This window comes from Coturnix japonica, chromosome 4, assembly GCF_001577835.2.
Source record: "Coturnix japonica isolate 7356 chromosome 4, Coturnix japonica 2.1, whole genome shotgun sequence".
NCBI lineage: Eukaryota > Metazoa > Chordata > Aves > Galliformes > Phasianidae > Coturnix > Coturnix japonica.
In genome coordinates this window covers 81,327,664-81,354,728 of record NC_029519.1, presented here as the reverse complement: position 1 = coordinate 81,354,728, position 27,065 = coordinate 81,327,664, and the positions used below count along the sequence as shown (strand labels likewise).

Below are 27,065 nucleotides of genomic sequence, written 5' to 3'. Positions count from 1 at the left end.
ACAGTTGTGCCAGTGCCAGGACTAGGGGAGGCTAACCTGATGAGATCTGCTCTTGCAGTGGATGGATCTAAAGATAGAATCATAGAATCACAAGCTTGGAAAGGACCTACAAGATCATCTAGTCCAACCGTGAGAGCACGAGCTCTTTTGCCCAGAGAGCTTGTGCTCCTCCATTGCCCACCGCAGAGATCCAGGCATTCATGCTTTAATTAGCGTTACAGCATATAAGTTAAGCTCAGTTCTGCCATCCTTCTTTCTCAAAGCACCATTACCTTCCCCAAATACGAATCCATGAGAGTACTATTGAAATGAGATGATTATTCCATGATAAATAGCAGAAACCGTCCCACTGATACCAGCAGCCACAAGACAAGAGGTAATGGAACAGGACAAGAGGTCGTGGACTCAAGTTGCCCCAGTGGAAGTTCAGGTTGGATATATGGAAGAATTTATTCTCAGAAAGAGTGGCAATGCATTGGCAAGGGCTGCCCATGGAAATGGTGGGGTCATCATCACTGGAGGTGTTCCAGAATGATGGAGATGTGGAACTGAAGGACGTGGTTATGGGTATGGGTTGGGGTTGGTGATCTCAGAGGTCTTTTCCAGCTTTAATGATTCTATTTCACTCTGAATTCAGCTCTCACTGCAGATCTGGAACTCTGTGAAGAAAGCCACCATGTGCACTGAGTTCCTGGAGCCCCTAAATGTCACGGGCTGATGCACACATCCATGTCTTTCCTAAAAATAACCTCCCTTCTTAAGGAAAAATGCTATTCCCCATTTTACAGGTGACTACGTGACGGGGCAATCTTTATCATCAGCAGCCACAAGGTGGATCTGCCTTCACCAACCCCAAAAACAATAGGGTTGGAGGCCATGGGAGGACATTGATCCACCAGCTTGAGGACATCCAAGCCACTCTGCCTGGCCACGTCTTGGCTGGCTTAGCTGTGAAACCAAACCACAAGATTTTCCTCTCCAACTGAAAGCATGGGGACTAGCAAAAAGGAAGAGGGATGGTTTCTGAGCCAGCGCTATGGCTTTTTTGGTCAAGTTATCTAATTTCATTAATTGATCCCAATATTTATGCATTTTCCCGCTGCAGTGCAAATATTGTTAGAACATGCGATTTCATTACTTCTCAGAAAGAGACTTTACAAGATGCACCTGATGAGTCACCTAAAGATTCTGCCAGCTCATTTTCACTTCTTTATCCTCTAATTCATCACTGCCTGCAGCAGCTCTCAGCAGCTCCAGCACGCTGAGCCGTGCCAGCTGGGGGCTCATTTCTGAGCACGTCCCTGCTTTGCTGGGGATTCATTCATGCTCTCTCCGGCCATCTTAGGGAAGCAGCCAGATTTTGATCTCATTTACACTAGCATGGATCCAGAGCATCTTCACCCGAGCACATGGAACAACTCCAGATTTGTGAGCAATTTATGTCAGCATTGGGTCCGTCATCTCTAAATATAGCTTATACAGAATGAGTCTTCTCTTACAAATGATCTTCCTTTACATCTTGCTGCATAGTACCAACTCAAAGCTATACAGTGATTTTTGCCACCGTTCAGATTTGGGTGCAAGAAGCAAACCTGCTCGTGCACGGATTCACAACAAAAACCAAAGGGCAAAGGTGCAGGAGAGCTGGAACATCACTAACAAACTTCACAAATAGGCAATTATGGTCAAGCTGCTTCAGTCTATGGCTGGTGTGAGCTCCCAGAAGGACAGATCGGTCCCTGCTCCAAGTAGACAACCTTCATGGAAACAACCTTCATGGAGACAACGTCCAAGGAGTCAGCATTCAAGGAATCAACTTTCAGGGAGACAACCTTTATGGAGATAATACTTAAGGAGTCGCTGTTCAATGAATCAGCCTTCATGGAGACATCCTCCAAGACCATGGAGAGCTCCAGGATTGTGCACAAATATATTCCCAATAGCAACAATTCAAGATGTTGAACTAATGGCTAAGACTGTCATCCATCCTTCTCAGGGTTCTGGTATTTCTAGAACTTTTCAAGGAAGCCATCCACACAGCTTTGTTCAGCACTAGCTCTCAAGGAACAGATATGATCCTTGGTTGACAGGACGTCCATCAGCATTCCTTCCTTAGCAGCAAAATCACAGCTTAGACATAGCTTTCTAAAATGTATTTATTTAAAAATATCCTGCCCAAATCTCTTAGCTAACACCTGTCGCTATAAGAACACTATGAAGGCTACCAGTCATTCCTTAGGGATTAACTATCATCTTATTAAAAGCAGGATAATGTCAAAGTTCTGGACTTGAGCTATTTTTCCCCCTCTCTACAGCCCATGGTGCATCCAGATTAGAAAGCTCTTTACAAACTGCTTGCCCTCGTTTGCAGCAGGCTCTGAGGCTGCTGAAACATGGGGCCACCTCCACCCCATGCTTTCAAAGTGCACAGTGACGAGGCTCAGCTATTTTCAAAGTGACAAGTCCCACGTTTTTAGGCTTACATGACTACAGATGAAGACCTCCCAAGTGCCCGCTGTGTTGCGCTCCCCAACACGCCATCTCCTCTTGCAGCACTGCGTTTTTCTCTGCTGCCTCCCTAATGATTAAAGGCGTTTACAGACCACTCCAGACAGCATCCCCAGAGCTTCCCAGCAGGTAACGGGAAAGGAAACCCCTATTTTTAGTATTCCACTAAACGCAGCACCAGTGCCAAGCACGAGGCAGGCGGTGCCGCCCGAGAGAGCCTCCTGCCAGCGTGTGCTGCTCCACTCCCTCCCATGCTTTCTTCCCTACGAGTGTGATCACTCATGCTTCGCGTGCCTTTCTCCCACTTCTCTCCAGCTCCAGTCCCAAAACCCACATTCCCACTTCTAGAAAAGTGATATTTAGCACAAATGCACACCACGATCCCCAGCCAAGGCGTTCAGTTAGGGCAGGATGCTTGTAGAGAGATTTATGGGTGTACAGCAGTGGAATCTCAGACCTTCTGGCACTACATGTAACACTTCCAGCTGATGTGCTTCACCATGCTCCGCAACATACATAGAATCTGATGCCTGGCTTTATTAATAAACATGAAAACCAGGATGACAAACCGCTGCCTGCACGTGGTCCTCTGAAGGAAGCCTCATCAATGGACCCTTTGCAAACCTGTTCCTGGCAATCTTTACCTTAGGAAGGTTTCAGACCTAGGGAGACCAAGCTCCAATAACACATGCATGGGATAAGACCATGCAGCTCCACTTTTCCTGCACCCAGCAGGAATACATTAGTAAAAAAGCACCAGAAGCTGCTGTTCCTCTTGGACACCAATGGAAACCTTCTTTCCTATGCTAAGCATCGCTGAGCCCAACACCATGAACTGCTCACCACTGCAGAACTGCAGAGCCTTGGAGCAAACCCAAACATTGAATGGCGCAGACCAAGACATCTGCACCACAGTCAATGGGAACTGTATTGGGAACTGCATTGAGAAACACACACTGGGAACCATGAAATGCATGGATTTACCCAAATCCAAAACCAGTGTAGGTGGAAACAGAACCAAGTCCCAACTGATAAAAAAAGACAGCACTTAAATAACACTTTGCAGCTTTGCAGCACTTGATAAACATTAACTAATTAATCCTCATAGCATCCTACTGGAAAGATATGAACAGAGTACAAAGCTCTCACGGATAAGTGTTCCTCGCACCAGGGCTGGAGGACTTGGATGCCATTACAGGCTTCAGGCACAGCTTTGCAAAGCAGGCTTGCTAATGCAACGAGGGTGCTCAATATCAGATTTGTTTCAAGCTCCATATGGCTCAAGTAAGCTGAGAATCTAATCTGATTTGTAATCTCGATGTGAATTGAGATAAACTCCCTTAATCCTCAGATGATGAGACGAAGCAGAGCCAGTTTGCAACTGCTTGAGAGCATCGGCAGCAGAATTACCATCACTGATGTGCTGTGCCTTCACTTCTGCCCACACCGCCTAGGTGCCCATTGCCTTCATGCAGTGGGAACGATGCCCTAAAGCATCTGACCCTACACAGGCCAGGCCACAGCAGCAACAAGTAATTCAGGTCATAGCAAAGCGCAGGGCCAGGCTCCTGGCAGCGACAGGGCAGCAGCAGGATAACCCATCTATCTACCCTTTATCGAATCCTGCAAGAGACCAGAGGGGAAAAAAAGTACAGTTTACTGCAAATGGACCTCTTCGCTCTTCATCAACACTGTTAAGAAAAGCTATTATTCTCCAAAAGGGATGCTGTTTAGCCTCTGATAGATTCATTGTTCTCTGCTGTGTCTGGGACAGCGTGAGCGGCTCTTCCCGCTGCTAACATGATTGAAGGAGGCACACAGTAATAAACAGATCCCCATTAAGCTGGTGGGCCTCTTTGCACTTCACCGATCCTAATGGGGAAGAAATGAAACAGTTTCAAAACAGCAAGTTGCCAAAACTGCATTTGGAAAGGCTGAAGAGTGAGAAGTCACAAGTGATACAGCACGGTTTGTGCTCCACCAACGCTCAAGGGGAGGAGAGGGAAGGGGCTGGGGGGCAGTGAGCGACTCCCAGGGGCAGCATGAAAGCTGCAGCCTTCCTCTCACAGCTCTATTAGTGCTCAGAGCCCCATCCTGCCTGACCTGAACATCTCCAGGGATGGGACATCCCCTGCCTCCTCTGCGCCACTGCCTCACATACCTCCTGAGGTCCCCTTCAACCTCCAATCTGTTGGTAGACAAAGATGTGGGTGGATCAAAACCTATATATCTGCTGTCTCAGAGATGCAACGATCCTTGCCAGCAAGAGATCCAGAGCTCAAGATGTTTGGTTTATACCTTTAGAAACCCAGATTGAAGCCCTAACTCCATCACAGCCCCATCCCATCTGCAGCCGTGGTATCCCCAACCATCCATCCCTCCTCATCCCAGCACAAAGGCATTGAGATTGACACAGAGAAGACAATAAATATACAGGTTTTGCTGATGCTCAACCCAAAAAAACTAAGCATTTTGGGAGTGGGGGGAGGGAGCTGGAGTTTTTATTAAGCTCAGCTCCGTGCCAGCTGTGTCAGTGCAAGCTAGCAAGGAGGTGGGAACACATGGCCGGGATGGCAGTGCTGGCTGAGAGCAGCTCACGCTGCCATGGCAGCATGCTGCCAGGCACAGAGATCTGTACCCATTTGCAGCTAAGTTCAGAGAAATGCAATAGGTGCTGTCTGAGTGCTCTCGTGAGCACCCTCACCCGCTCCTGCCAGCACGCCTCTGTTTGCAGCTCTTTACCTCTCTCTGCTGGCAGGACCAAGGGGAAGAGCCTGGGATGGGACTGCAGGGACAGAGGGTGGACAACCAATCTTCACCACTTTTCTCGCTCAGGTTCATTCCGATACTTGTTCAGACACTGTTTTAAAGGCAGAGTGATGTGAGACTTCAAATGGGGTGAATCAGGGCTCTGGCCCCAGCTGGGCTGTCAGCCTGCTATCATACATGAGCAGATCAGATCACACGGAGCAGCATCAGCACGCACTCAGAAATAGCTCAGCTGCTGTTTCCACCCCAGTTTCAAAGGCAGAAAGAGACCTCAGGGTAAATGCACAGCAGAAAGGATGTGCCAGCAGTGCACGTCAAGCACAGGACTATTTCCATTGCAAGGAATTTTAGCAAAGAGAACAAAAGTATTGGGCATTTCTGGGAGAGAACCAAAAGAAAAGAGCAGTCTGAAGCTGGTAACAAAACCTCAGCGCTGTTACCTTAGCAGTGAATGGGGAGCAACATCCCACCTTTGCCATCTCCAAGGGGTTTTCTTGCAGCGCACATCTCCAAGCACAATCACCACGCAGTAAAAGCAGCTGTGCCCTAAGACACAGTGACTCAAATCTCTCTTTATCCAATAGCCACCGAGTGCTGCATCCCTTAACTTTTCCCACTGCTGACGTCCCAGCGTCAATCTGTTCCTCCAATCTGTGCTGGTCTGTTGGACAGGTTGGGGAAGGGACTCACTCACGCACAGAGGACACAGATGCGATCCTACAAATTAGTGGAAGGGTAGCAAGGATAAAGGGAAAAAGGCCACAGCATCACACCTGCTGCTGGTGCAGCCTTTTGGTCGGAGGACAAACCTCAGCACCAGTTCTGACTTACAGAAAACAGCCACTTTCATGCACGCTGGCCCCTTCACCCTTCTTTATTAGGCTGACGTTTTACAGCCACTGTTTTTATTGGAGCAAGTATTCCCTCAAATGAAACCCTCTTTACTCCAGTGGAGATTCCCTCCAGGAGGCACTTTGGGGAATTGCCCGCCCTGTTTAGAATTGGATATGTTACAGTCTATACCTTCTGCTGCAAATTGGCTCCTGGTGCACTTGTGTGTGTCATTTTCACCTACCCACTCACAGCTCACAGCAGACGCTGGGGCTGTGTGTAGGGCTGGATCCTGCCAGCTCTGGGCAGCTGAAGTGGCATTAAACCTGAATTGCAGCAGTACCTCTCAGCACACCTGGCCCTCTTGCTGCAGAACACCGTAAGGAACACAAGCTGAAATGATACTAAAGCATAACGAGAGATCACCTAAATGAGGAGCACAAAGTGCTGATGAACACACCAGAGAGATGAAGAAATGATAGAATCATAGAACGGTTGGGTTGCAAAGGAAACTGCAGTTCAAACAACCCCTACCATAACATCTGGTTCCAATCCCCTGCTGTGTGCAGGGTCGCCAACCAGCAGACCAGGCTGCCCAGAGCCACATCCAGCCTGGCCTTGAATGCCTGCAGGGATGGGGCATCCACAGCCTCCTTGGGCAACCTGTTCCAGTGCATCACCACCCTCTGAGCAAAAACCTTCCTCCTTTATGTGCAGCTTTTTGTCCATCAGGAGCCCCAAGTCCTTCTCAACAAGGCCACTATCAAGTTCTTCTTCCAGGCAGTACATCTATCTGGGGTTGCCCCAACCCAAGTGCAGCACCTTGCACTTGGCCCTGTTGAACCTCACGAAGTTCACATGGCCCCACTTTTCGAGACTGTCCAGGTCTCTCTGGATGGTGACCCTTTCTTCTGTTGTACCAGCTGCTGAGAGTGCACTCAATCCCACTGCCTATGACATTCATAAAGATGTTGAAGAGCACCAGTCCCAAGATAGACCACCAGGGGACATCACTCACCACCAGCCTCCAACTGCACATAGGGCTATTGACAACAACCCTCTGGCTATGACCATGCAACCAATTCAGAGCTGAGAAAGGCAGGGCAGATGGACTGGGCTCTCCCATCCACATGAATCCCACATACCTCCCTTCTTCTCTTCTTTGAAGATCCTAATACTCATCAGCTGGTCACAGCTGAAGGAGATGAAATGGGACACCTGGGGGAGCAGCACTCCATCAGGCACACCGCACCATTGGGCTCTTCCAATGCAGGCAGCAAATGATGGGCATCAAAACATCTGGTTGCCCAGTTGCACCAAACAATAGCCACGTTACTAAACCCACAGATGAAACACATGAGTATCTAAGCAAAACCAAGTCTGGCCATCAAACATTCAAAGAAAAACTTAGGTAAATAAGGTAAGTTGAAGATAAAGAGTTTAGAGCGTGTCTTCTTGCGTGAGTCTATAGCACTGAATAGTTATCAATTAGTTTTTCATCCTCAGTTGTACTTAGTACATAACTGAGATAGCAGCCACAGCAAATCATAGAATATCCCATTGGGAGGGACCCATAAGGATCATTGTGTCCAATTCCACCTTTTTAAAAACATTCTTCCAATAGAAAAGAAGAAAAATTCTTTTCCCCCTCAATAAGAAGCTACCAGCAGTCTAGCAGCTATTGATAGCTGAAAGATCGATTCTTCATTTCTGCTAATGATGCCCGAGAAATAGGTTTTTACCACCTTGAGTTAACGGTCATGGTCCCAAGCAGTGAAATTGACCCCAGTTCAAGAGTGAGCAGAGGAGATGCTGGACTTTGGGTTGCCCAGGGCTGGAGCAAAGTAAGATTATGACTCCTCAGTAGTTTATTTTTATTTTAGATGGGCCATAAATGTTCCATTTCAGCTCATTTTGAAAAACCTGCTCTGGAAGTGCAGAAGAAGAAGACTCACTCTGCAGGAACCCTGTCAAGAAGATAAGTGTTGAGGAGATACTTGACGTTACATAGCTGTAGGCTTCTACGCTTCCCCTTTTTCAGGCAGTGAATCCATCTCAGCGAGCAATGTAGATTGTGCTGAGCTGTTGTTACGCTTTCAGCTACTGCCTGCCATCCTTCATGAGAACCACGAATTTCTCAATGAGAGGAAAAAGGAGCCTGAGCACTGCCAAACGTGCTGTGCCACAAAGCGGATCAGTCGGATTAGTGAAGCAACTCTGTCAAAACAACTTGTCTGCTTGATCTCAAAGCTGATATTTAAGGGAGGTTGTTGGGTTCTTCAGAGAGATACTACATTAAAAGTGTGCCCAAACTCTTATTTTAAAGGCTTGTAAGGAGATAGTGATTTTAATTCTGATTATGAAGCCCAGAAACCCATTCAAGCTTCTACCCACACGCCATTCCCACCCCATGCTGCAGAGCCCAATATAGGGGTAGCAACTCCATCTCTAAAGGATTCTAGCAACCAAACCCTCTAGATCAGCTCTTACATAAAGATGAAGTTGAATGCTCCTCTCTTGAGCATCACATGAAGCTCTGCTCAGCCTTTTGCACTGCACAACTGTAACAGCAAATCAACCTCTCCCAGCTGCAACTGCATCACAACGTCAGATGAGCCAAGTAACCCAACCACGCGCTTCTTGCCTACAGCAAACATGAGAAACATGAGATCATTAGCAATATTCATGGTCAAACAGAGCTTAAAATAGTGATAATAATACTTTCAGTCAAAAAAAAAAAAAAACCAACAAACCAAGCTCTCTCTCATCTACTGGTCTACTGCCAACGCAAGGACTTCATCAATGGACCAGAGGTAGAGTTACAGAATCATTAAGGTTGGAGAAGATCTCTAAGATCATCGACACCGACCACCAACCCACCTCCACCATGCCTACAAACAATAGCCCTAAAAGGTGTGGGTGAAGTGCTCAGCTATGGAAGTCAGCTGGCTGACTCCAACAACAACCCATGCATTTAAGCAACCCAGAGCTGCACCAAATCCCCTTCCCAAACTGGTACTGAAACAACTCCACATTGGGAATGTCTTGATACCAGAACCCATCCTGCAGTTTGTGGTGCACAGAGGAGCCATAAAAAGGGCAGAACACAGCTTGGGGAGAGCAAAACAGAGCCCTCCAGGCATCTCTGGTTCACAGGTGGAAAATCTGGGGTGAAATCCAAACAAGTGAGATGCTTCCCATCCCCCAGAGCAATCAACCAGCACATGGTATGTTTGCAGATGCACCAAGCATTAATGAGCTGCTTACAGCTGTGTGTATCTGGCACACTCAGATGCAAAGAGAAATGCATATAAAAGTAGCCACGTCTGCAATGATTCATTACAATTCTCCATCCTACAGCTGAAAACTGCAACGTAATGCCCTTCTACTGCCCTTCTCCTCCTGGGAGAGCTCCTTACCTGCACCAAACTATTAAACCCTTCCAACACAACTGACACTGCGATCCAACTGAGCTATGAAAAAGTATTTTTTTATGCTAATGTAGTAACATTTCTCTAGAAAATACATTTCTGGTGTCATTTTCCTTTTTCTCCTCTATCCCACGCTTTATTTTACACCTGAAACCCTCCAGCTTGCACAACTAAGGGAACAAGAACCACGGTGACTATGCTTCCTCCCAGCACAACTCTGAATGAACTCTGGGGACACCCTGGGCTTGTTGCAACGCAGAGCAAAATGTAGGTCAGAAGTCTGCGTGGTTTGCCTCAGCAAATGACTTCATTTCATCTGCCTGAAGGCAGATGGGCACTGAGTCATCTGCTGCTGCATCACTCTTTGCTGTTCTCTTCCTCGCAATCCTTGATGCTTTTTTTCTTAGCATCAGGTTAGGGCTGGATGAATACAGTGACATCAAAGGATCAGGTGAACGATGCCTCAAACCACACAGAGCACTTCTTACAGCTCCTGAAGCAGTCCTGCCACCAATTTGGGCTATTCTTTGTATTATATTACACAACGTAGGACTGAAGTCTTGTGCAGGATGCACAAACACACCCCACAATACAACCCCTGGTGTTGGTCAGCACATGGATGAAACGAGTATGAGATAATATCTACAGGAACACCAGTGGGCTCTGTTTCATGCTACTGAACTGGAAGAAAAGGGCACTAAAAAACAGCCTGCCCCCCAGCAACACTTCCCCATGCTTTCACCAGCTCTATGCATTCATTTAGATGACTATCAGTACAAACACCCAGAAAACAGGATTGATGGGCTCTTGGAGAAATCACTCATCTCATTTCCCTGTCCCAAAGCAGAACCAAGTTTTACCAAAACCAACCCAAGATCTTCACATCACTGCAGATTCTGCATTGCCTTGAGCAAATCCATGCCTCCATTCCAAGAACAGTGAAAAGAACCACTGCTGAACGCGTGTACTCTATAATGAGAGGATATCCACAGGGATCTAACCCAAACAACACTAATTTCTGCAAAGAAAAGGCAACTATTATAGCCAGTAGAGTAGGAGGGGGTGCTGATGCATCACTGCTGCTGGTACATCAACCTACAAACCTGACAGCGAGGTTCCCCTCGCCTGAAAAAGAAAACCATGTTTAGGGTTTTCTCTTTAATTCTACAAACACGCTTTGCCTGAAGACTGCATGAAGAAGCAGAAATGTAAGTAAGGCTTTTTCCTCTTACCTCCTTGTTGGTGACTCCTGGGGGCAAAGTCCCATGCTTGTAATCCTCCAGCAACTGCACAGCTTCCTTCAGGCGACTCTGCAAACAAAACAGCAGCATGAAGCAGGGCTGCAACATTTGCTTTGCACTGAAATCTTTCATTGAAGGCAACGCATTTAAGTTATGAAGGCAATTCATGTAAGCCTTCTTGCGACAGGCCTTTCTACACAGGTATATATGATATAAAGGAAAAAGAGATGCATTTGCTGGGGTGCCCCATCCCTGCAGGTATTCAAGGCCAGGCTGGATGTGGCTCTGTGCTGGTTGGTGACCCTGCACATAGCAGGGGGTTGAAACCAGATGATTATTGCGGTCCTTTTCAACCCAGGCCATTCTATGATTCTATGATCAGTGGTCAGAGCACAAAGGACATGAAGGACAGACGACGACCAAATCTAAACTGTATTTTAATAGCACGGACAAGAGTTTCTTTTGCTGTTCAATACCAATTTTGTTTGGGAATTTGGATGACCAGAAAACCGTGCCAGAGTTATTTGTTATGGTGGTGGTTTTACTCTTCTAGGTTTCATGAAGAGTACTGATGGTGAGGAATGAGATGTGCAAGAACCAAAAGCTTTTCTCACTAACAAGCAGCCCCTGGGATCACCCTGCCTTGACCCAGGAAAGGGAGAAGGATTTGCAACATAAAATCTTTGATATTGTTAAGGAAAAGCATCCACCCCATTCAGACTTTCCCCAACGCACAGTGAAAAACAGTGAAAAGCAGGAAGAAGCCATGATTCTCTTTCAGCCTCTTCTACGCCTTGATGGAATCATAACAGTTGGAAAAGACCTCTAGGATGGCCAAACCCAACCCCAACCCATCCCAATGTGCCCATAACCACCTCCATCAGTGCCACATCTCATGGCTTTTGGACACCTCCAGTAGCAGTGACCCCCACCTCCTGAGCAGCCCAAAGCACTGCCACTCTCTCCAAGCAAAAACATTTCCTAATATCCAACCCAAATCCAGAGACGGCTGTAGGATCAATGGCTGCAGATCTAGGGCAGACAACCCATCTTGCCTCCAAAGCTAGGAAACAAACCAGCAATGCCAGCACCACGTTCTGGAGAGCCATTTGTGCTCATTACCGCTATGTTTTTCTGTCACTGAAATTACCTACACTATGTGTCTTGCAAATTATCTACACAGAACAGCATGTAACTCTGAATGAAAAACTGGAAGTAATAGATGAATGGGTCTGTGTTCTATTTTTTTCACCTTCTCTTGAGGAAATCTTAGTAGTTACTATAACAACCCTGGCCAGATCCCATCTTGTTTAGTATGGTAACAAACAGCAAACAAAAAAGCCCGATTTCGCTTTGAAAATTGCAGTCCTCATGAATTTCCCCTTTCAGCTCAGTGGGGAGAGAGGGAACTTTCACAAAGCAAAGAGTCCCAAGGCTGACATTGCTGATGGTTCCTGAGGCTTACCAAAATAGTTATGGAAAGAGAGCAAAAAATGGAGGATGGTGGGACCACATTAAGAGGGCATCTTTTCATGGGGCTTCAGGTATTTGAAGTGAAAGAATCAGACTCAAAACGCTGTTGGTGACAACACAATATTCCTTTGTAATCCCTTCTAGAAAGAAAAAAAGAGAAAGCAGCAACCAACCAACCAACATCCAAGGACTTCCTAGTACGCAACAGCTCCAAATGCCAACCAGCCCCATTCCCCGGCTTATAACACGACACAGCACTATTATGGGTGTCTAAGATGACGCTGCATTTCCATTTTAACAGGAGAGAAGGGGGGAAACAAGGGGAAAAAAAAAGAGGTCTGCCTACAAGGTCATGCTACCATTTCAATATTTATTGTTGCTTGCTTCTTCTACTGATATCCGTAGGAAGAAGTGTCACTCGAATTTTTACAGCATCACTTATAAAAAGAAGTGCAGCCACAGTTTTTACTAATATGTTGCATTTCTTTCATACCCCTCGTCTCAGGAAAACTAGAGCACTTCTAGTGGTGGATTACAGGGTCTCAGCTCTCACAATAGGGTGCTAGACAGACCATCTGCACCCAGGGAATGTTCCTACAAACCCCAGACCAGAAGCAGTGCCAGGGATGCACGGAGCCCAGCGATGTAGGAGCACACAAACCCCACTCCTCGTGCTCTCTGCACCTGGTTTTAGCGTAGAGGAGTAATGCACCCCTGTCCTGCTCTGACTCAGGGCTATAGGCATTGACTTGTTACTCAAAACATCTTGCAGGTCTAGACTGGAAGAAAAGATTGGTCTTTGTAGAAAAAGTTGCTGAAGGATCCCATTATAAGGGCTTAGTTTGGTATTTCAAACAAAGGAGAAAGACCAAAAGCAGAGATGTCATCAGGAGAGCAGCACCCATCATAGCGATGGCACGCCAACACCAATGATGGGCATCACTGTAGAGTAGGGACAACTGCACTGGGTCCTATGGATAACTGCCCACATATACCTGTGCCAGACACCTCCTTCCAGCACATGAGCTCTCCTACTGATCCTTCACCTTGTCCTCTTTGCTCGAGGGCATGCTGCTCCTGTCTCAAAGATCTGTGTCTTCTCTTCTCTTGGATCTCAACGGATGCCTACACATGGCTTAGAGCTGCCTCCAGAACCCCATATGTGCACTTACAGACCAGAAGAAGTCATTATGCCAGAAGCACTATATCATTACTGTTACAGAAACAACAGAAAGAGTCACATTTTGCACTTCTAAGGTAAAATCCACCGATGAGACAAGGCACCTTGGAATAGGTTACACCTCACTTTGCTTCTACAGAGCTGGTGTTGGTGTTTCAGGACCATGCTGGTCCCACACATGCCTGTGAGCTCCACTGCTCTCAGGTTCAGGCCAGCAGTGACCTGGCACACAATCCAAAGCAAGACTTTCCGGGCCACCATCACCATGTATTCAATGTGGGGAAGGGGAATCCAGCTGTGCTCTGCTATCAGCAACTCTGCAGCTCCCGATTCCATCTCGCTGCGCTACGGATGATACATACGGCAGACTTGACTCCAGCTGGCCCTATTGTATTGGATCTACAGTGACAGACAACAGGAGCCAGAAACTTTTTGTTCAAGTAGAGCCAGCAGATGTGACACTGAATAAACACAGACAGTCAATCTGCTGAGTAAGAAGGTATCGTTCATATAAATAACATACATCTAATCCTGCTTCCATTTTAAACCCAAATATGGGAATGCAAGATGCTCGGCGCTCTGTAGTTCTATGCTATGAACAATGAGATAAAGGCAGATAATGCGTAGTTTATCTGAGCTCAGCTTAATTCTGACTTTTGCTTCGAGTTATTATCAGGTCCACAGCTTTCTCCACGAGGAGCCTCCCACAGAGCGCTAACAGCGTGTCCAGCCTGATGTCAGATGGGATATGTCAACCTTATAAAAATATCTGCTGGTCCCTACCGCCTCCCTCGACGGACCTTAATTACTTGAGCAATTAAAAGTATTATTCCAATCATTTTAACCTCACACATTCTGAATGTAGGCCTGACACCCACCGAGGGGTTTCTCATGGACTCAGCAATGGGTCTCAGCAATGGGTCTTGTTGGGCTCCACCTCTGCAATGACACGTTTGCTGCATATTGGAAAAGTTTGCAAATCTGAAGCTGCCACACACACAGGAAAGAAGCTGTTTCATTAGAAAGCAAGGAATGAGGTGAATGGGCACAACAGAAAACCTCTTCAGGGGTTATCTGTTACCCTGACACAAGGCTTTGCTACGCCATAAGCCTGTGTTTAGCATGCATCCTTTGAGGATTCATGCTTCAGAACCTCTAAAAGACAAGGAAGTTTTTAACTGTGTTCAACTGTTGGAACTAAATAAACGACTCTCATTGATACTAATTACACTTATCCCGCCCCCCCAGCCCCCAGGAGGAATCGCTTCATCCTTCACCCAAACAGCCACCAGTAGGATGCAACATGCAGCAATTAAAAAAGATGAAGAGGACATTCTTACATCTCCCAGCATTTTCCATGGGATTAACCTCCATTCTCATTAGAGGCTCATTTATCTCTGCGTTTCGTTCGCTAGCAACGTGTTTGTTCCTTGAGAACCTCGGGCCTGAGAGCTGCAGCCATCTGTCACGGGAAGGAGCTGCTCCTCCAGCAAACCCCTCCTAGATCTTAATTTGCCACTTCAGTTACTCAGCGACACATGCACAAACACAGAGTACTCAAAGCATAAGATGAGACACACAGAACTCAGCCAGCAGGTCAACCCCAACTCTGTGCTGCTTCCCATGACCTTGGCCAACACATTTCCCTTGTGACTAAGAGACCACACATACTTCACAGAATGTAGATGCATTAGCTGTCATTGATTCAAGCTCCCAAAGAAAATGGGCATGGGTCTTTTCTCCCTTGGAAAGCCATCAAGCCATCCCAAAGGTCATGGATCTCAAACCAGAGCTCTTTGGACCCCATAGAAGAGATTCAAACCTCTTTCATTTATTGATGTTCTGAGGTCCAGAACAGCTCGAGGTGCACAAATTCTCCCTCATATCCCCTCTGGTTCTGTGAGTCTGTGCTTTCCCCCTCATTTCCTGAGCCTCACCTTCTTAAGTAGCAGCACATCAGTGGGTATCTGAGAGTTACACCAGCTGACTGCCTCATACCAACCACACCAACCCCTTCATAAACTCCTCACAGTTTGAAATGGGAACGATGGGAAGGTAGAAAAGCATGAAGTTGAGTCCGAATCATACAGTTTGGAAAGGACTTTTAAGGTCCCCAAGTCCAACCCCAACCCAGCCCTACCATGTCCCTCATTGAGACATTCAGCCCCTGGAAAGTAAGAAATGCATTATTTCTTGTGATAATGGTGGAAAAACGTTCCTCTTTCAAGATTCAAACTACCTGTCTTCAACCTGGAACCAGTGCTGCTTGTTGCTGCAGACTACAATGTACACTGATACAACAACAGGCTTTGGCTACACAGAGAAATCCACAGCTTTGCTCTTAACTCTGCACCTCAGCCCAGGTGCCAGCAGCATCAAGCCCTTAACATGTAGTTAATTGGCTTTGATTCTGATCTGTGGGCTTGCACCCTTGGTAAAGAGCAGCACAACACAGTGGTGCTAATTTGGAATCATAATGTTTTATTGGCAGGAGGTCACCTCTCCAGGCACAGCTCTGTATCCAGGATGGAGACTTGAAAAATCCATCTCCTATTTGATCCGAACTTGAGCTTTTGCAACTGGAAGTATATAACCTTCAGCCTGATGCTGTATGAACAGCTGCTTTACTGCCTGCAGCTCTCCCAGGCACCCATCCAAAAGGCACTCAGAAGCACACGGCATATCTCAGCCTTATGGTTTGGAGAAAAACTTGCTGATTTGGGACAAAAGGATGATGTTAAGTCACATCAGATCTCTTCCCCACCGCTGTCACCACAGCGTGTAAGGACAGAAAAAGCACGCTGGCAGCAGGCAGAATTTAACATCACCAGAGGAAATATTGCTTCTAAGGGGTTCCTCACAGTCAGCTCAGTGTTTTATGAAAGCAGGGATATGCAATGATGCTGGACAGCACTACAAGGAATGGAAATGGGCCAGAAACTCTGAAGCCTGCTACAAACAGGCTAATAAGGAAGGAAAAATTACTACGCAGCTTCCTTGGGAAAGGTCTGGAGAGGCCATTGGAAACTGCAGCATGCACCCACCTAGCAGCGCATTTGCTTTCTCCTTTACTCACCTGTGCTTTTCTTTCCCCTCCATGAAAACAGGGAGGAATTTTCCCCCTGGGAAGCCAACAGTGCTGGTAGATTTGACTGAGAGCTGCTCAGGAAGACCTACAGGGAGAGGATCCAAAGGTGGCTAACAGAGAGCTGAGTGGGCATGAATAGGGTTAGGCTGGGCAGCCCATCAGCGGTGAGACACAGATCCATCACAAACCCATCTTCACCCCTTCTGCTGTTCACAGGAGAAACTGTTTTTAATCCAACCCATGTGGATAACGAGAACTGTCAGAAAATACGGAACACAGACATTACCTCAGTAACAAAGAGAGTGCGTGGGTCGATGATGTCCAAGAAGTGCCTGAATCTGCCATAAAACGAAGTCTGCAAGAGAAGGAGAAACAAAACGTGTTCAGTCAGATGAAGCACAAACCAAGTGTTGTGGCTATCAGAGTTATCCAGGTGCTGTGCTGGGGCTGGTTATCATTGTGCTGGTTACCACACCAACACAGGGTGAGAGATGGACTACAAACCTTAAGATTCCATTACAGTAGTCAAGGATTTATGGTTTGGGCTCGTTTCTATTTGTACACTCAGGAAAAATAAATCCACTGAAGTACAAGTGTCCAAGATGTCACAGCAGCACAGAATACAGGGGGGAAGGAGAGCCTGGCATTCCCCAGGAGGATACAAGGTCCAGACCCTACAAAATGAACCTTGTTCCTGCAGCCTGCAGTATATTTCATGCTCCTGGAAGGCATCTGGAGCTCTGATGCACTTATATGTACGTTACGTTGTGCTATGAAGATAGGATGTGGTTAGTGGGCATGGTGAGGATGGGTTGATGGTTGGACCTGATGACCTTAGAGGTCTTTTTCAACCTTAATCAGAGAATCATAGAATGGCCTGGGTTGACAAGGACCACGGTGATCATCTGGTTTCAACCCACTGCTATATACAGAATTGACACAGCCACCGACCTCTGCATGCTCACAAACGCTGGGATGCCTCTTGCACTATGGCCACGAGCAGGCAAACAACTCCCTTCTTGTATTTGCAGTGCTATAAATAAAGGATGGGAAGATGGATGCAGCAGTGAGAATGGCATTTAATCACCGCCTGGTGTAATTTGATGAAACCTGCTGGTTCCTCTCTGCTGAATTCACGAAGCACAGAGAAAATACCACCAATGCTGTGACTTATTGAGGCAGAAATCCCCCCATAGAATGAGATCCCAAGGGCGCTGCAGCCCACCGCTCTGCCTTGCAACCCCGCTCTCAGCTGCTCCATGCTGTTATTTTCCCCCATGTTCTACACAAAAATGAAAGGAAAAACAAAACAAAAAACCTGCAACTGAACAAAATAGCTTCACAGAAGTTAAGGGGAAAAAAAAAAAAAAAAAAAAAGCCCAGTGGTTTTTAATTAGCGTTGATTTAATTAACGCTAATTCTGGTACTTTCTAGCGTTTGAGAGCTTGGCGTGTTGCTACCTTCCTTTGATTACTCACTCTGTTTCAGCAGCCCAAACCCACCCTGCTGCAGCTCAGACATGGGCAGAGCCATTGGAGTGGGGTCACAGCATTGACTCATAGAACAGCAGAGTTACACACCAAGGTCCAGAGCAAGAAAAACTGAGAATAATCCCCCCATTACCACACAGAGCTGCATGGTAAGGAAGGGCAACCTGAGCTGGTGGGGGGCACCCAGCCCATGGCAGGGGTCCTATGGAGCTTGGGAGGGCTCTGAGGTCCCTTTCAACCCAACCATCCTATGGTTCTATGAAGACCAAACACGAGCAACTCTCAGCTCTCCACTCAAGACATCTGCAGTGCCCAACGTGCCCCTTGCTCAGGCATCATAGAGCACTTCATGGTGCAGGCTGCTCCAGGACCGAATGCCTTCCTGCTGGCACTCAGGGCTACTCCAACGTCTGCTTCTTTCATCTGCACTTCTAAAAGAAGTGGGAAAATGAAGAAATTATCCCCCTGCCATCACTACTTCAAAGAAGAGACAGTGGGAAGACAGATGCGCTTCTTCGCTGGGTTGACAGCAGCTCTGCTCACCAGGGGCACACAGACAAACTCAGCTGAGATGGAGTGCACCCCTACAGAAGGCAATGAGACCCAACAGATCACCCGTGGCTCTCGTTTCTTTCCAAATTAGCAGAAGCTGTCTGAAAACACCATTACACAAACGTGCTTTTCCTTGTTGCTATTCATACGAGCTGCTTGGAAGGAAAAAAAAAACACTCATAGGATCATAAAGGTTGGGAAAGACCTCTATAAGATCACCCAGTTCGACCCCAACCCAGCCCAGCAATGACCATGTCATTGTGCTGGAGCACCTCCAGTGATGGTGACCCCATTAACTACATGGGCAGCTGTGCCAGCACCCAACCACACGATCCCCAATATCCATCACTCCATAACACAATAAGGGGACATCAAGGTATAATCAACCTCTTTCCAAAGTCTGTGCTGGACAGATCAACCCAACCAGTCCCAGATTTCAATGGAAACAGAGGACTGTTGCTTTCATTGGGGTAATTCCCAGTTCTAGTCATTGAGCTTGTGTCATGGATGGAGTCTGCAACACACCCATGAGTTTGACCTTCGCATCCCAAACACATCCAGCATCTCTTTTGCCATTTTATTCCCGCAACATCTGTTGCAATAAATGGTTATTCAGAGGAAATCTGAATACTGCAATTTTCCTGTGATTAATCGGGACTATTTTGGGACTGCTTCTCACCAGCCTGTGAGCAAGACCAAGTCCTAGAAGGGAATATTAATCCCCTTCCACAACAGTTTGTAAAGAGCAAGGGAGTGCAATGAGCTCCAGCTCATGGATGTGCTGAGGGCCATGCAGGACGTCAATGAAACCAGCTCAAAGAAGGGGAAAAAAAAGACACCAGGAATATGGAGAGAAGGGCAGGGAGTAAATGGCCATCAGCAAGAGGTGGGTTAATCACCTGCATTGAAAGCAGGTGGGCATTCCTCAGCACTGGAAGGAGATACAACTTTACTCATTTAATTGCAAGCAGGGATGTAAAAAATGGATTTAATTAAGCCAGAGCAAAAGGCACACAGACTTGTCGGGGTTGTTTTTTTTTTTTTCCTTCTAGTTTAAAGGAAAAAAATAATAATTAAAAAGCCATGCTTACGTCAGCTCTCAATTAATTAGGAAGAGATTTCAACTAAACCAAAGATGATATAGATTAAAAAACACAAGCCATTGAGCAACCGCATGCTGGCACGGCAATGCTGTACAATTACACGCTGGGAGTCCACCCCACATACAAGTTTAGGCTTAAGCTGTGCAATCAAAGCCCTTTAATACTCTAAATTAAAGGGCCAGGAGTCCATCCCTGCACCTTCAGCTGACAGGTGAGGGCTCAAATGCCCTGAGAGCAGAAGCAAAGTGGCAAATCTTCATTCTCTCCCTCTTAGCAGCAGCAGCTCCTCTCCTTTCCCTGTTGCTGCAGGCTGTGGGATTACAATGTGGGTCCTATGGTTTGCTCCCAGCTTGGTTCACCCCAGCACAGCTCCCAGCTTTACCTTCAGCTTCTCAACCCAACCCCTGAGCATCCAATACCCCACAGCACACGACTCAAACTCCATCTGAAATCCAATCCTGGCTGACAGAGATGTAAGAAAGCCAACGGATGGCTTTTTTGGCAGATTCAATGAAGTGAGCAGATAAACACCAAACCCAAAAGGTGTCTGTATTTCCTCTTCTCCTCTGCAATTCGTCTTTTAAGCATGTGTTTGCAGAACCCAACCGACTGCATAGGATAAACAGGGTCAGCCCGAATTCAGGGCTGAGAAAGCCACGTTTGGCAGCACTCAATGCGCGCCAGCCTCGTCTCCAATAGAATCCACACATTGGGCTGGACCTGCACGTATAGCAAAGCCACAGCAGCTGCAAAGCAGCCTTAAACACCCCCCACACATACCCCATAACCTCTTTAGGAAATAAAGTGGATGGGGCGGCTCTTCCACTCACAGTAGAAAACTGCTTTAAAGGTGGAGAAGCAAGAGTAGGAACTTCTGTGTTAATTTAATACCCTTCTAACACAGCTCTGGGCTCTCCTATTAGGGCCTACAGCAATTAACGCATGCAATCAGCAAGCCATCAAGCTCCTGAGAGGCATATCTAATCAAAGGGCTGCTTTATCTGCATGTTATTGCAGGGGTTATCTAGGAGGCCCAAGGACTGACTCAAGGAGGAGTAAACAGGTCTGGTTTTACAATTCCCAGATCAAAGTGCACACAAAGCAGGCAATGATGATTATCAGCCCTAAGGTCCTCCCAGGACACTTCTGAGATCAGCATGCTTGGAGCCCATGACCACACGTTGAGCCCCCAGCTCCCATTGAGTCCCACTGTGCTGCACAAGCAACATACGATGCTTGCAGCTCTGCATTAGGTTCATCGTCCTTAATTCCCTCTCCTTTCCCTACAGGATCCAAGATCTGGGACTTCCTCCTGCTGGCAGAGCCTCATGGTGCTTTTTTAGAGGGCTGAAAGCAATAAAAACCCTAAAATTTAACCAGCATTATGTGCCTGCAGCAGTTCACAGCACTGTTTGGTGAACCAGCACATCCCACACCTTCTATAGAGTTTCCAAACACGCATTTATTTGGCCTGGTTTGAAGGAGAGGCCATTGGTTACAGCTTCAGAAACTTCAGTATCATGTTCTGGAGGGAGCAGGCAGCAAAACCTATTAACTTAAAATATAGATATAAATAAATATAAAGGAGCGTGCTTAACAAATTAAAAGAGCTTGTTGGAAAACGAAGCCCCTGTCACGTATTCTCATGCTTAATGTCCTTATTCTTTTACCTAAAAATAACCTGCTTCTGTCGGGAGGCAAAAGCTGCTCCCAGCAAAGAAATGTGACTTGACAGATGCGACTTGCCTGAAGAGCAGGACAAACAAGTGAGCTACAAAGCAAGAGGTGGGAGAAGGAAAATGAGCTGCAGGGCTGTGCTGGGGACAGGAGCATCCCATCAGCCACCCTAAACACAGCTCCTCTCCTTCTATAGAACCATTAAGGCTGGAAAAAAGCTCTGAGATCCAAACCCATTTTGCTCACCGAGCCTCTTGTTGCTGGCACGCAACTTTTCCTTGTGCTTTTTTTTCCCCCTGCAAGGACAAAGATGCCTAACACAGCTCCTCTGCAACTCACACATTCCTCCCAGCACTGTCCTACAACCCTGGAGACGGAGGTTTATTGACCAACCATAGTTCAGGATGGGTAAATAAATACCAGCATGCTCCGAGGATGGGTCAGGATGGTGCAATCAGGCCACAGGACCTGGCCAGGTGCCCTCTTTCACTTGCTCCATGACCCTGCAAAGCTGCCAGCTCACAAACTGGGTTGTCTGAATGCTCTGTGGACACAGAGCAGGAGAAAGGGCATCATTATAGAGATGGGAAGCAGCAGGACACAGGTACCAGCGACTCAACCTGAACTCCTACCACCAGTCCTATATGCTGCTTAGTATATGGGAACCAAATCAAATCCCTGAAGAGGAGAGGGATCCTGTCCTCCAAGGTGCTTTCACCACCAGGAAAACCTACCCCTGGGCCAAGTGGAAACAGACCCAGAGAGGACAGCTCTGCTGGTACACGATCATTAACATCCTGCCATACCCCTCGAAACATTTTCTAAACGTTGCTACAAGTGACAGTCACTCCTTAATGAACAGAATGCACCGATTCTGTGCCTGACGCGCTGCCAAGTGTGCCTCGAATCATCTGTGGTGTCTAGAAGGGAGTAGCGTCTCCTCCTCCTCCTCCTCTCCTTATTAAAAAGCTCTGTCTCCCCAGGCTGAGCATCACTCAGTGCAGCCAAGCAGGCACACCCTTCCTTGTTGTAGGGCAGCCGTAGCTCTAAGGAGCTCTGTGCGCCACCTCCCATCCTGAACCCTATGGAGGAATGAGGGATAAGTCAATGGGGAAGAGCATAGAGATCTGGCCCCTCTGAAAGAAGCATAACCAGGCTCCTCCATCACCCAAATGGGCGGCTTCGGTCAAGCCAAGCTCTGGGATCTGCAATTAACGAGTCAGATGGTTGGCACACAGCGATCCTGTGCAGATTTCATGTGGTTGGTGGGAAGAAAGTCTCCTTGGAGATTTCCCCAATGGTGGGGGGAGGTCTTATTAGCGAGCACGCTTCGTCTCCTCCTTGATTTGAGAGCTATGAGGACCCTTTCCTTTAACAGAGCGGCCTCACCCTGCACCAGAAGCAGATGAAGGAGGCTGCATGAACTTTGAGAGCTTTATCAGAAGCCTGAGGCAAAAACAAAGAGCAATAACGTCCAATAAAGACACCTCAAGACCCCCACCCAAAACAAAAAGCCTTTGGAGATCCTTCCAAAAGAGGTGCCTCCAGAACCCCAGAGGCCACTTGGGGTCCCCAAACAGCACCTCAAGGACTCCAAATAGGACCCAAAGGCCCATCATGACCCTAAAAGGCCCATTTTGGCCCCCAAAGGCCCATTATGGCCCCCCAAAGGCCCATCACAGACCCCAAAAGGCTCCATCACAGACCCCAAAAGGCCCCATCACAGAACCCCCAAAAAAGGCCCATTTTGACCCCAAAAAGGCCCCATCATGGACCCCAAAAAGGCCCATCACGGACCCCAAAAGGCCCATCACGGACCCTAAAGAGCCCATTATGGCCCCCCAAAGGCCCATCACGGCCCCCTAAAGGCCCATCATAGTCCCTGCTTTGCACTATAGCCCAAAGCAGGCCCAAATCCTTCATAAACCCCATAACCACAGCTAGCCACACACCCATATATTCTCGCTCACGAGCGAGGAACCATCCACTTCGCGTGCGTGCAGCATACCAATTTTACCCTGTAAATTAAAGCTAATTAGCGCATCGTGCACCAACTCCAAGCAACCCAGCACCTCCTTCTCACAATACCCCCCCCTCCCAATCACCTCCACACAACCTTGGGCTGGCAGACACCCCATACCGGGTGCGGCTCAGCCGGTTCAAGCCCCAGGGTCACATTATGCTCTTCCATCACCCCACTCGCCCCCTCCCCACCTAAAAAGACCCCCCCTCAATTCACCCCTCAATCCCACCCCGGGTCTCGAACCCGGCAACCTCCAGAAACCTCACACCGCCCCCCTCTCACCCGCAGCGGCCACGGGGGGGCGGGGCAATGCGTTTTGATTGACAGCAACGCGAGCCAATAGGAGGCAAAGTGCGGACCAATCAGCGCAGCGCTGGAAGCAAAAGGGCTGAATATAGGGCGGGGGGGGGGGTATCTCTTAGGGAGGGGGCGCGATGTCGCTCCCGTTTAAGGCCGCTCTCACCGCTATACCCGCACCCTTCCCGCTATCGGTACCTGCTCGAAGCGGGGTTTCCCCAGCTGGAAGGGCGGATAATCCGCCGGTTCCGCCATCCCCCTTTTGCGTTCTGCGGGCTCCACTTTAAACAACCTCCCCCTCCGCCGGCTCCGCCCCTTTGCGGCACCTCCTCTCTGATTGGTCACTGCCCTCCGCAGCTCCCGCGGGGCACGATGGGATATGTAGTGCACTTCCGGACTCTGAGGTGAAAGGGATCAGCCAATGGGAGCTCGCGGCGTTTGGCGGGAAGCTGAGGGGGAGTCTCTCGTCACCTCAGAGTTACCACAGAGTCACCTCAGAGCTCAGGGTGAGCGCGGGGCCTTGAAGCGGCTGTAAAGCACTTTAGAACACATCCAGATGTTCTAAATGGGCTATACCCAATACAGTCCTCCTACCTTGTCGTCTTCATGGCTTAATACTTCCTTTCATTAGGTCCAGTTGCAGCCCATGCTGAAGTGCTCCCACAGGCCTTAAACCATAGGCCTTAAACCTTTAAACCCCATCTCTTGGCTCTATAAGACATTCCTACCCTTATCACCTCCTTGTGGTGTGATGTCCGGCTTATCTCAAAGAACAGCGTGTCATTAAGGTATGTTTTCCTTTGGGTAGGGTGTAACCCCGCTTGGAGCCCTATTGCCGTCTTAAAAGGGGACAAAACATCCTATTGCTATGAGTAATATCCCATTTCGTATTTAACTGGCTGACTGGCGGAGCACTGAGGGTCATCATTGTCTAGTTAGAGACCTGTAACTATTGGTGTCCCCCAGGGGTCGGTGCTGGGTCTGGTCTCGTTCAACATCTCCATCAATGATCTTGATGAGGGGATAGTGACCACCCTCAGTTTGCTGATGGTATGAAGTTGAGAGGATTGGTTGACACACCAGAAGGCTGTGCTGCCATTCAGTGAGACCTGGACAGGCTGGAGAGCTGGGTGGTGAGAAACCAGATGGGGTTTGACAAAAGCAAGTGTAGAGTCTTGCATCTAGGGAGGAATAATTGCATGCACTGGTACAGGTTGGGGAATGAGCTGCTGGAGAGGAGCTCTGCTGAGAGGTACCTGGGTGTCCTGGTGGACAGTGATAGGACAAGGGGGAATGGTTTGAAACTGAGGCAGGGGAGGTTTAAGTTGGATCTTAGGAGGAAGTTTTTCCCCCAGAGGGTGGTGGTGCACTGGAACAGGTTGCCCAAGGAGGCTGTGGATGCCCCATCCCTGCAGGCATTCAAGGCCAGGCTGGATGTGGCTCTGGGCAGCCTGGGCTGCTGGTTGGTGACCCTGCACATAGCAGGGGGTTGGAACCAGATGATCCTTGTGGCCCTTTTCAACCCAGGCCGTTCTATCATTCTATGAAAATCATTAGGGCTCTGCTGTAAGTATATATTATAACCCAAATCTCTCCGTTTCTATACCAGGGAAACCCCCCTCCCTCCCCATTGCAGTTCGAGCCAGATAATTGATACGATCCCTAATGTTGACACGCTAAATGTTTTATAACAACAGAGGGGAGAGAATCTGTTTATCTAAAACCACATTTGGAGTGACATAAGACTATCACTTTTTTGGTTAAATACCAGAAAGAATATCAATTCTTTGGCTGATATCAATCTAACCAGATCCATTCAGACTGACAAGTTGCATTTCAGTGGCTTGGGGAAGAGAAGGGGGGGGGGGTGTATGTGTGTAGGGGGGGGTGTTTCCTTCCCTAGATCAGCAACTGTTAACTCAATATTGGTATTTATTTCCATTTTGGCAGGGGGAGGAACAAAACCTTCAGCTACGGAGCAAACTTGTCTGGAACCCAAGTGAGATTTGGGGTCTGACGGCCGCCTCGCACGTGACAGCTGGGTGCGGAGCTGGGCTGCCTGCTGGCTCTGGGAGAAAGTTGCACGAACGTTTCTTGTCGGCTTCCATCTGCAAAGCCAGATTTGAAGAAGAAAAAACTTGCGTCGGGCTGCACAACTCAGGCTTCAAACAACAAACCCAGCCAGCTCTTCTTCTTTAGGCTGACGGTTGGACTTGGTGAGTTTTGCGGTCTTTTCCAATCTTTGTGATTCTATGGCTGTATAATTCTATCATTCCTGTAGCACTGAGGCTTATTTGCATCAAAGTCCCAACTCAAGTGTTGAAGCTTTCAAAGCAGGCGGAGATTCAGTGTAATCCTGTCTGTTTCAGCAGCGCTAAAGCCTTAAAATCTCTCTTTTTTTTTGGACCTGACAGCCTCCAACAAGCCCACCTTCTAATTACAGCCGCTCTGCTCCATTCACTCCGCCATCTGCAGAGCCCATCTAACCTCATCATTTCAGGCTGCCTTTACTCAGCACAGCCTTTCAAGGGGGTCACAGCTCATTGCCCTGACCCCGCACAGCGCCGTGCTCAGCATTTCATGAATCTAACATGATCCCTGGACAGGTGCTGAGCTACATAACGGCTTGTGGGCTGGCAGGAGGAAAAACAAACTGGGATTAGAGCTAACACAACTCTCCCATCGCTGACAGCAAAGTCATTTAACGAAGCTTAAGGGGAGTTAATTTCTCCTGACGGAAAAGGCATGAATGAAGGAAAAAAAAAAAGCAGACTTTGAGAAGGAAAACAGCTGAGCGGTAAAACAGGTGGGTGGGATTAGGGCAGAGAAGCTGGAGGCAAAGGTCTGGGCTCCAGATCAGCCCTCTGCCAAGCAAAGAAACATGAGCACTCAGTACCCAAGAGGAGTGGGTAAAAGCAGTGGCACAAAGCTGCACTTCCTCCCCATGCACCCCAGGCTGATCTGTGCGGTGCCTCCAATGCAACGTGAGCTCTAATTCTCCCCCAGAACCACACAGTCAAGGGCTCTCCCCTCTCCTCAGCTGCTGTTTTCCCACAAATCCTCAGGAATGCAATCACAACCTTTATGCTCCCGCTATGCATGGGCCAAACCAGCAGCGAACAATGGAGCTGCAGACCTGAACCCCCCAGGGCAGCTCTGTGGCACACATAGGAAAGCTTGCAGGGGCTCACAGCCCTCAGCTCACGCAGGGGCAATATTCAGAGCTGAACTCAAGCTAATCCTGCAGCAACAACACCCCCCAGAGCCCCCGCGTGGCAGCGGGTGCACTGGGACTAATAATGATACGTATCAGCATGGAAAAGTTGGGCACCGTCATCCTCCTTCAGAAAATAAACAGCTAAATGTCACTCACTGTCCAAGTGCTATCAGCACAGACGCTGT

The 27,065-nt window shown here is 47.9% G+C and overlaps 1 protein-coding gene and 1 long non-coding RNA gene across 3 annotated transcripts in view; one reads left to right on the top strand and one right to left on the bottom strand.

Annotated features, from left to right (window-relative positions):
• Positions 1–23,996, bottom strand: part of SFXN5 (sideroflexin 5) — a 73,047-nt gene extending 49,051 nt beyond the window's left edge. For both annotated transcript variants that reach the window (XM_015863029.2, XM_032444619.1), the window contains exons 1-3: positions 23,862–23,996; positions 16,808–16,876; positions 10,772–10,849 (exon numbers count right to left, since the gene is read on the bottom strand). In XM_015863029.2, coding sequence (XP_015718515.1) covers positions 10,772–10,849; positions 16,808–16,876; positions 23,862–23,918 — 204 coding nt within the window. In that variant the 5' untranslated portion in view covers positions 23,919–23,996. The remainder of the gene's footprint in view (positions 1–10,771; positions 10,850–16,807; positions 16,877–23,861) is intronic.
• A 159-nt stretch (positions 23,997–24,155) lies between these two features.
• LOC107314110 lies at positions 24,156–26,980 on the top strand. The gene is made up of 2 exons (XR_004307258.1): positions 24,156–24,451; positions 25,614–26,980. It is a non-coding gene; the product is annotated as an uncharacterized LOC107314110 (long non-coding RNA).
• Positions 26,981–27,065: the final 85 nt, after the last annotated feature.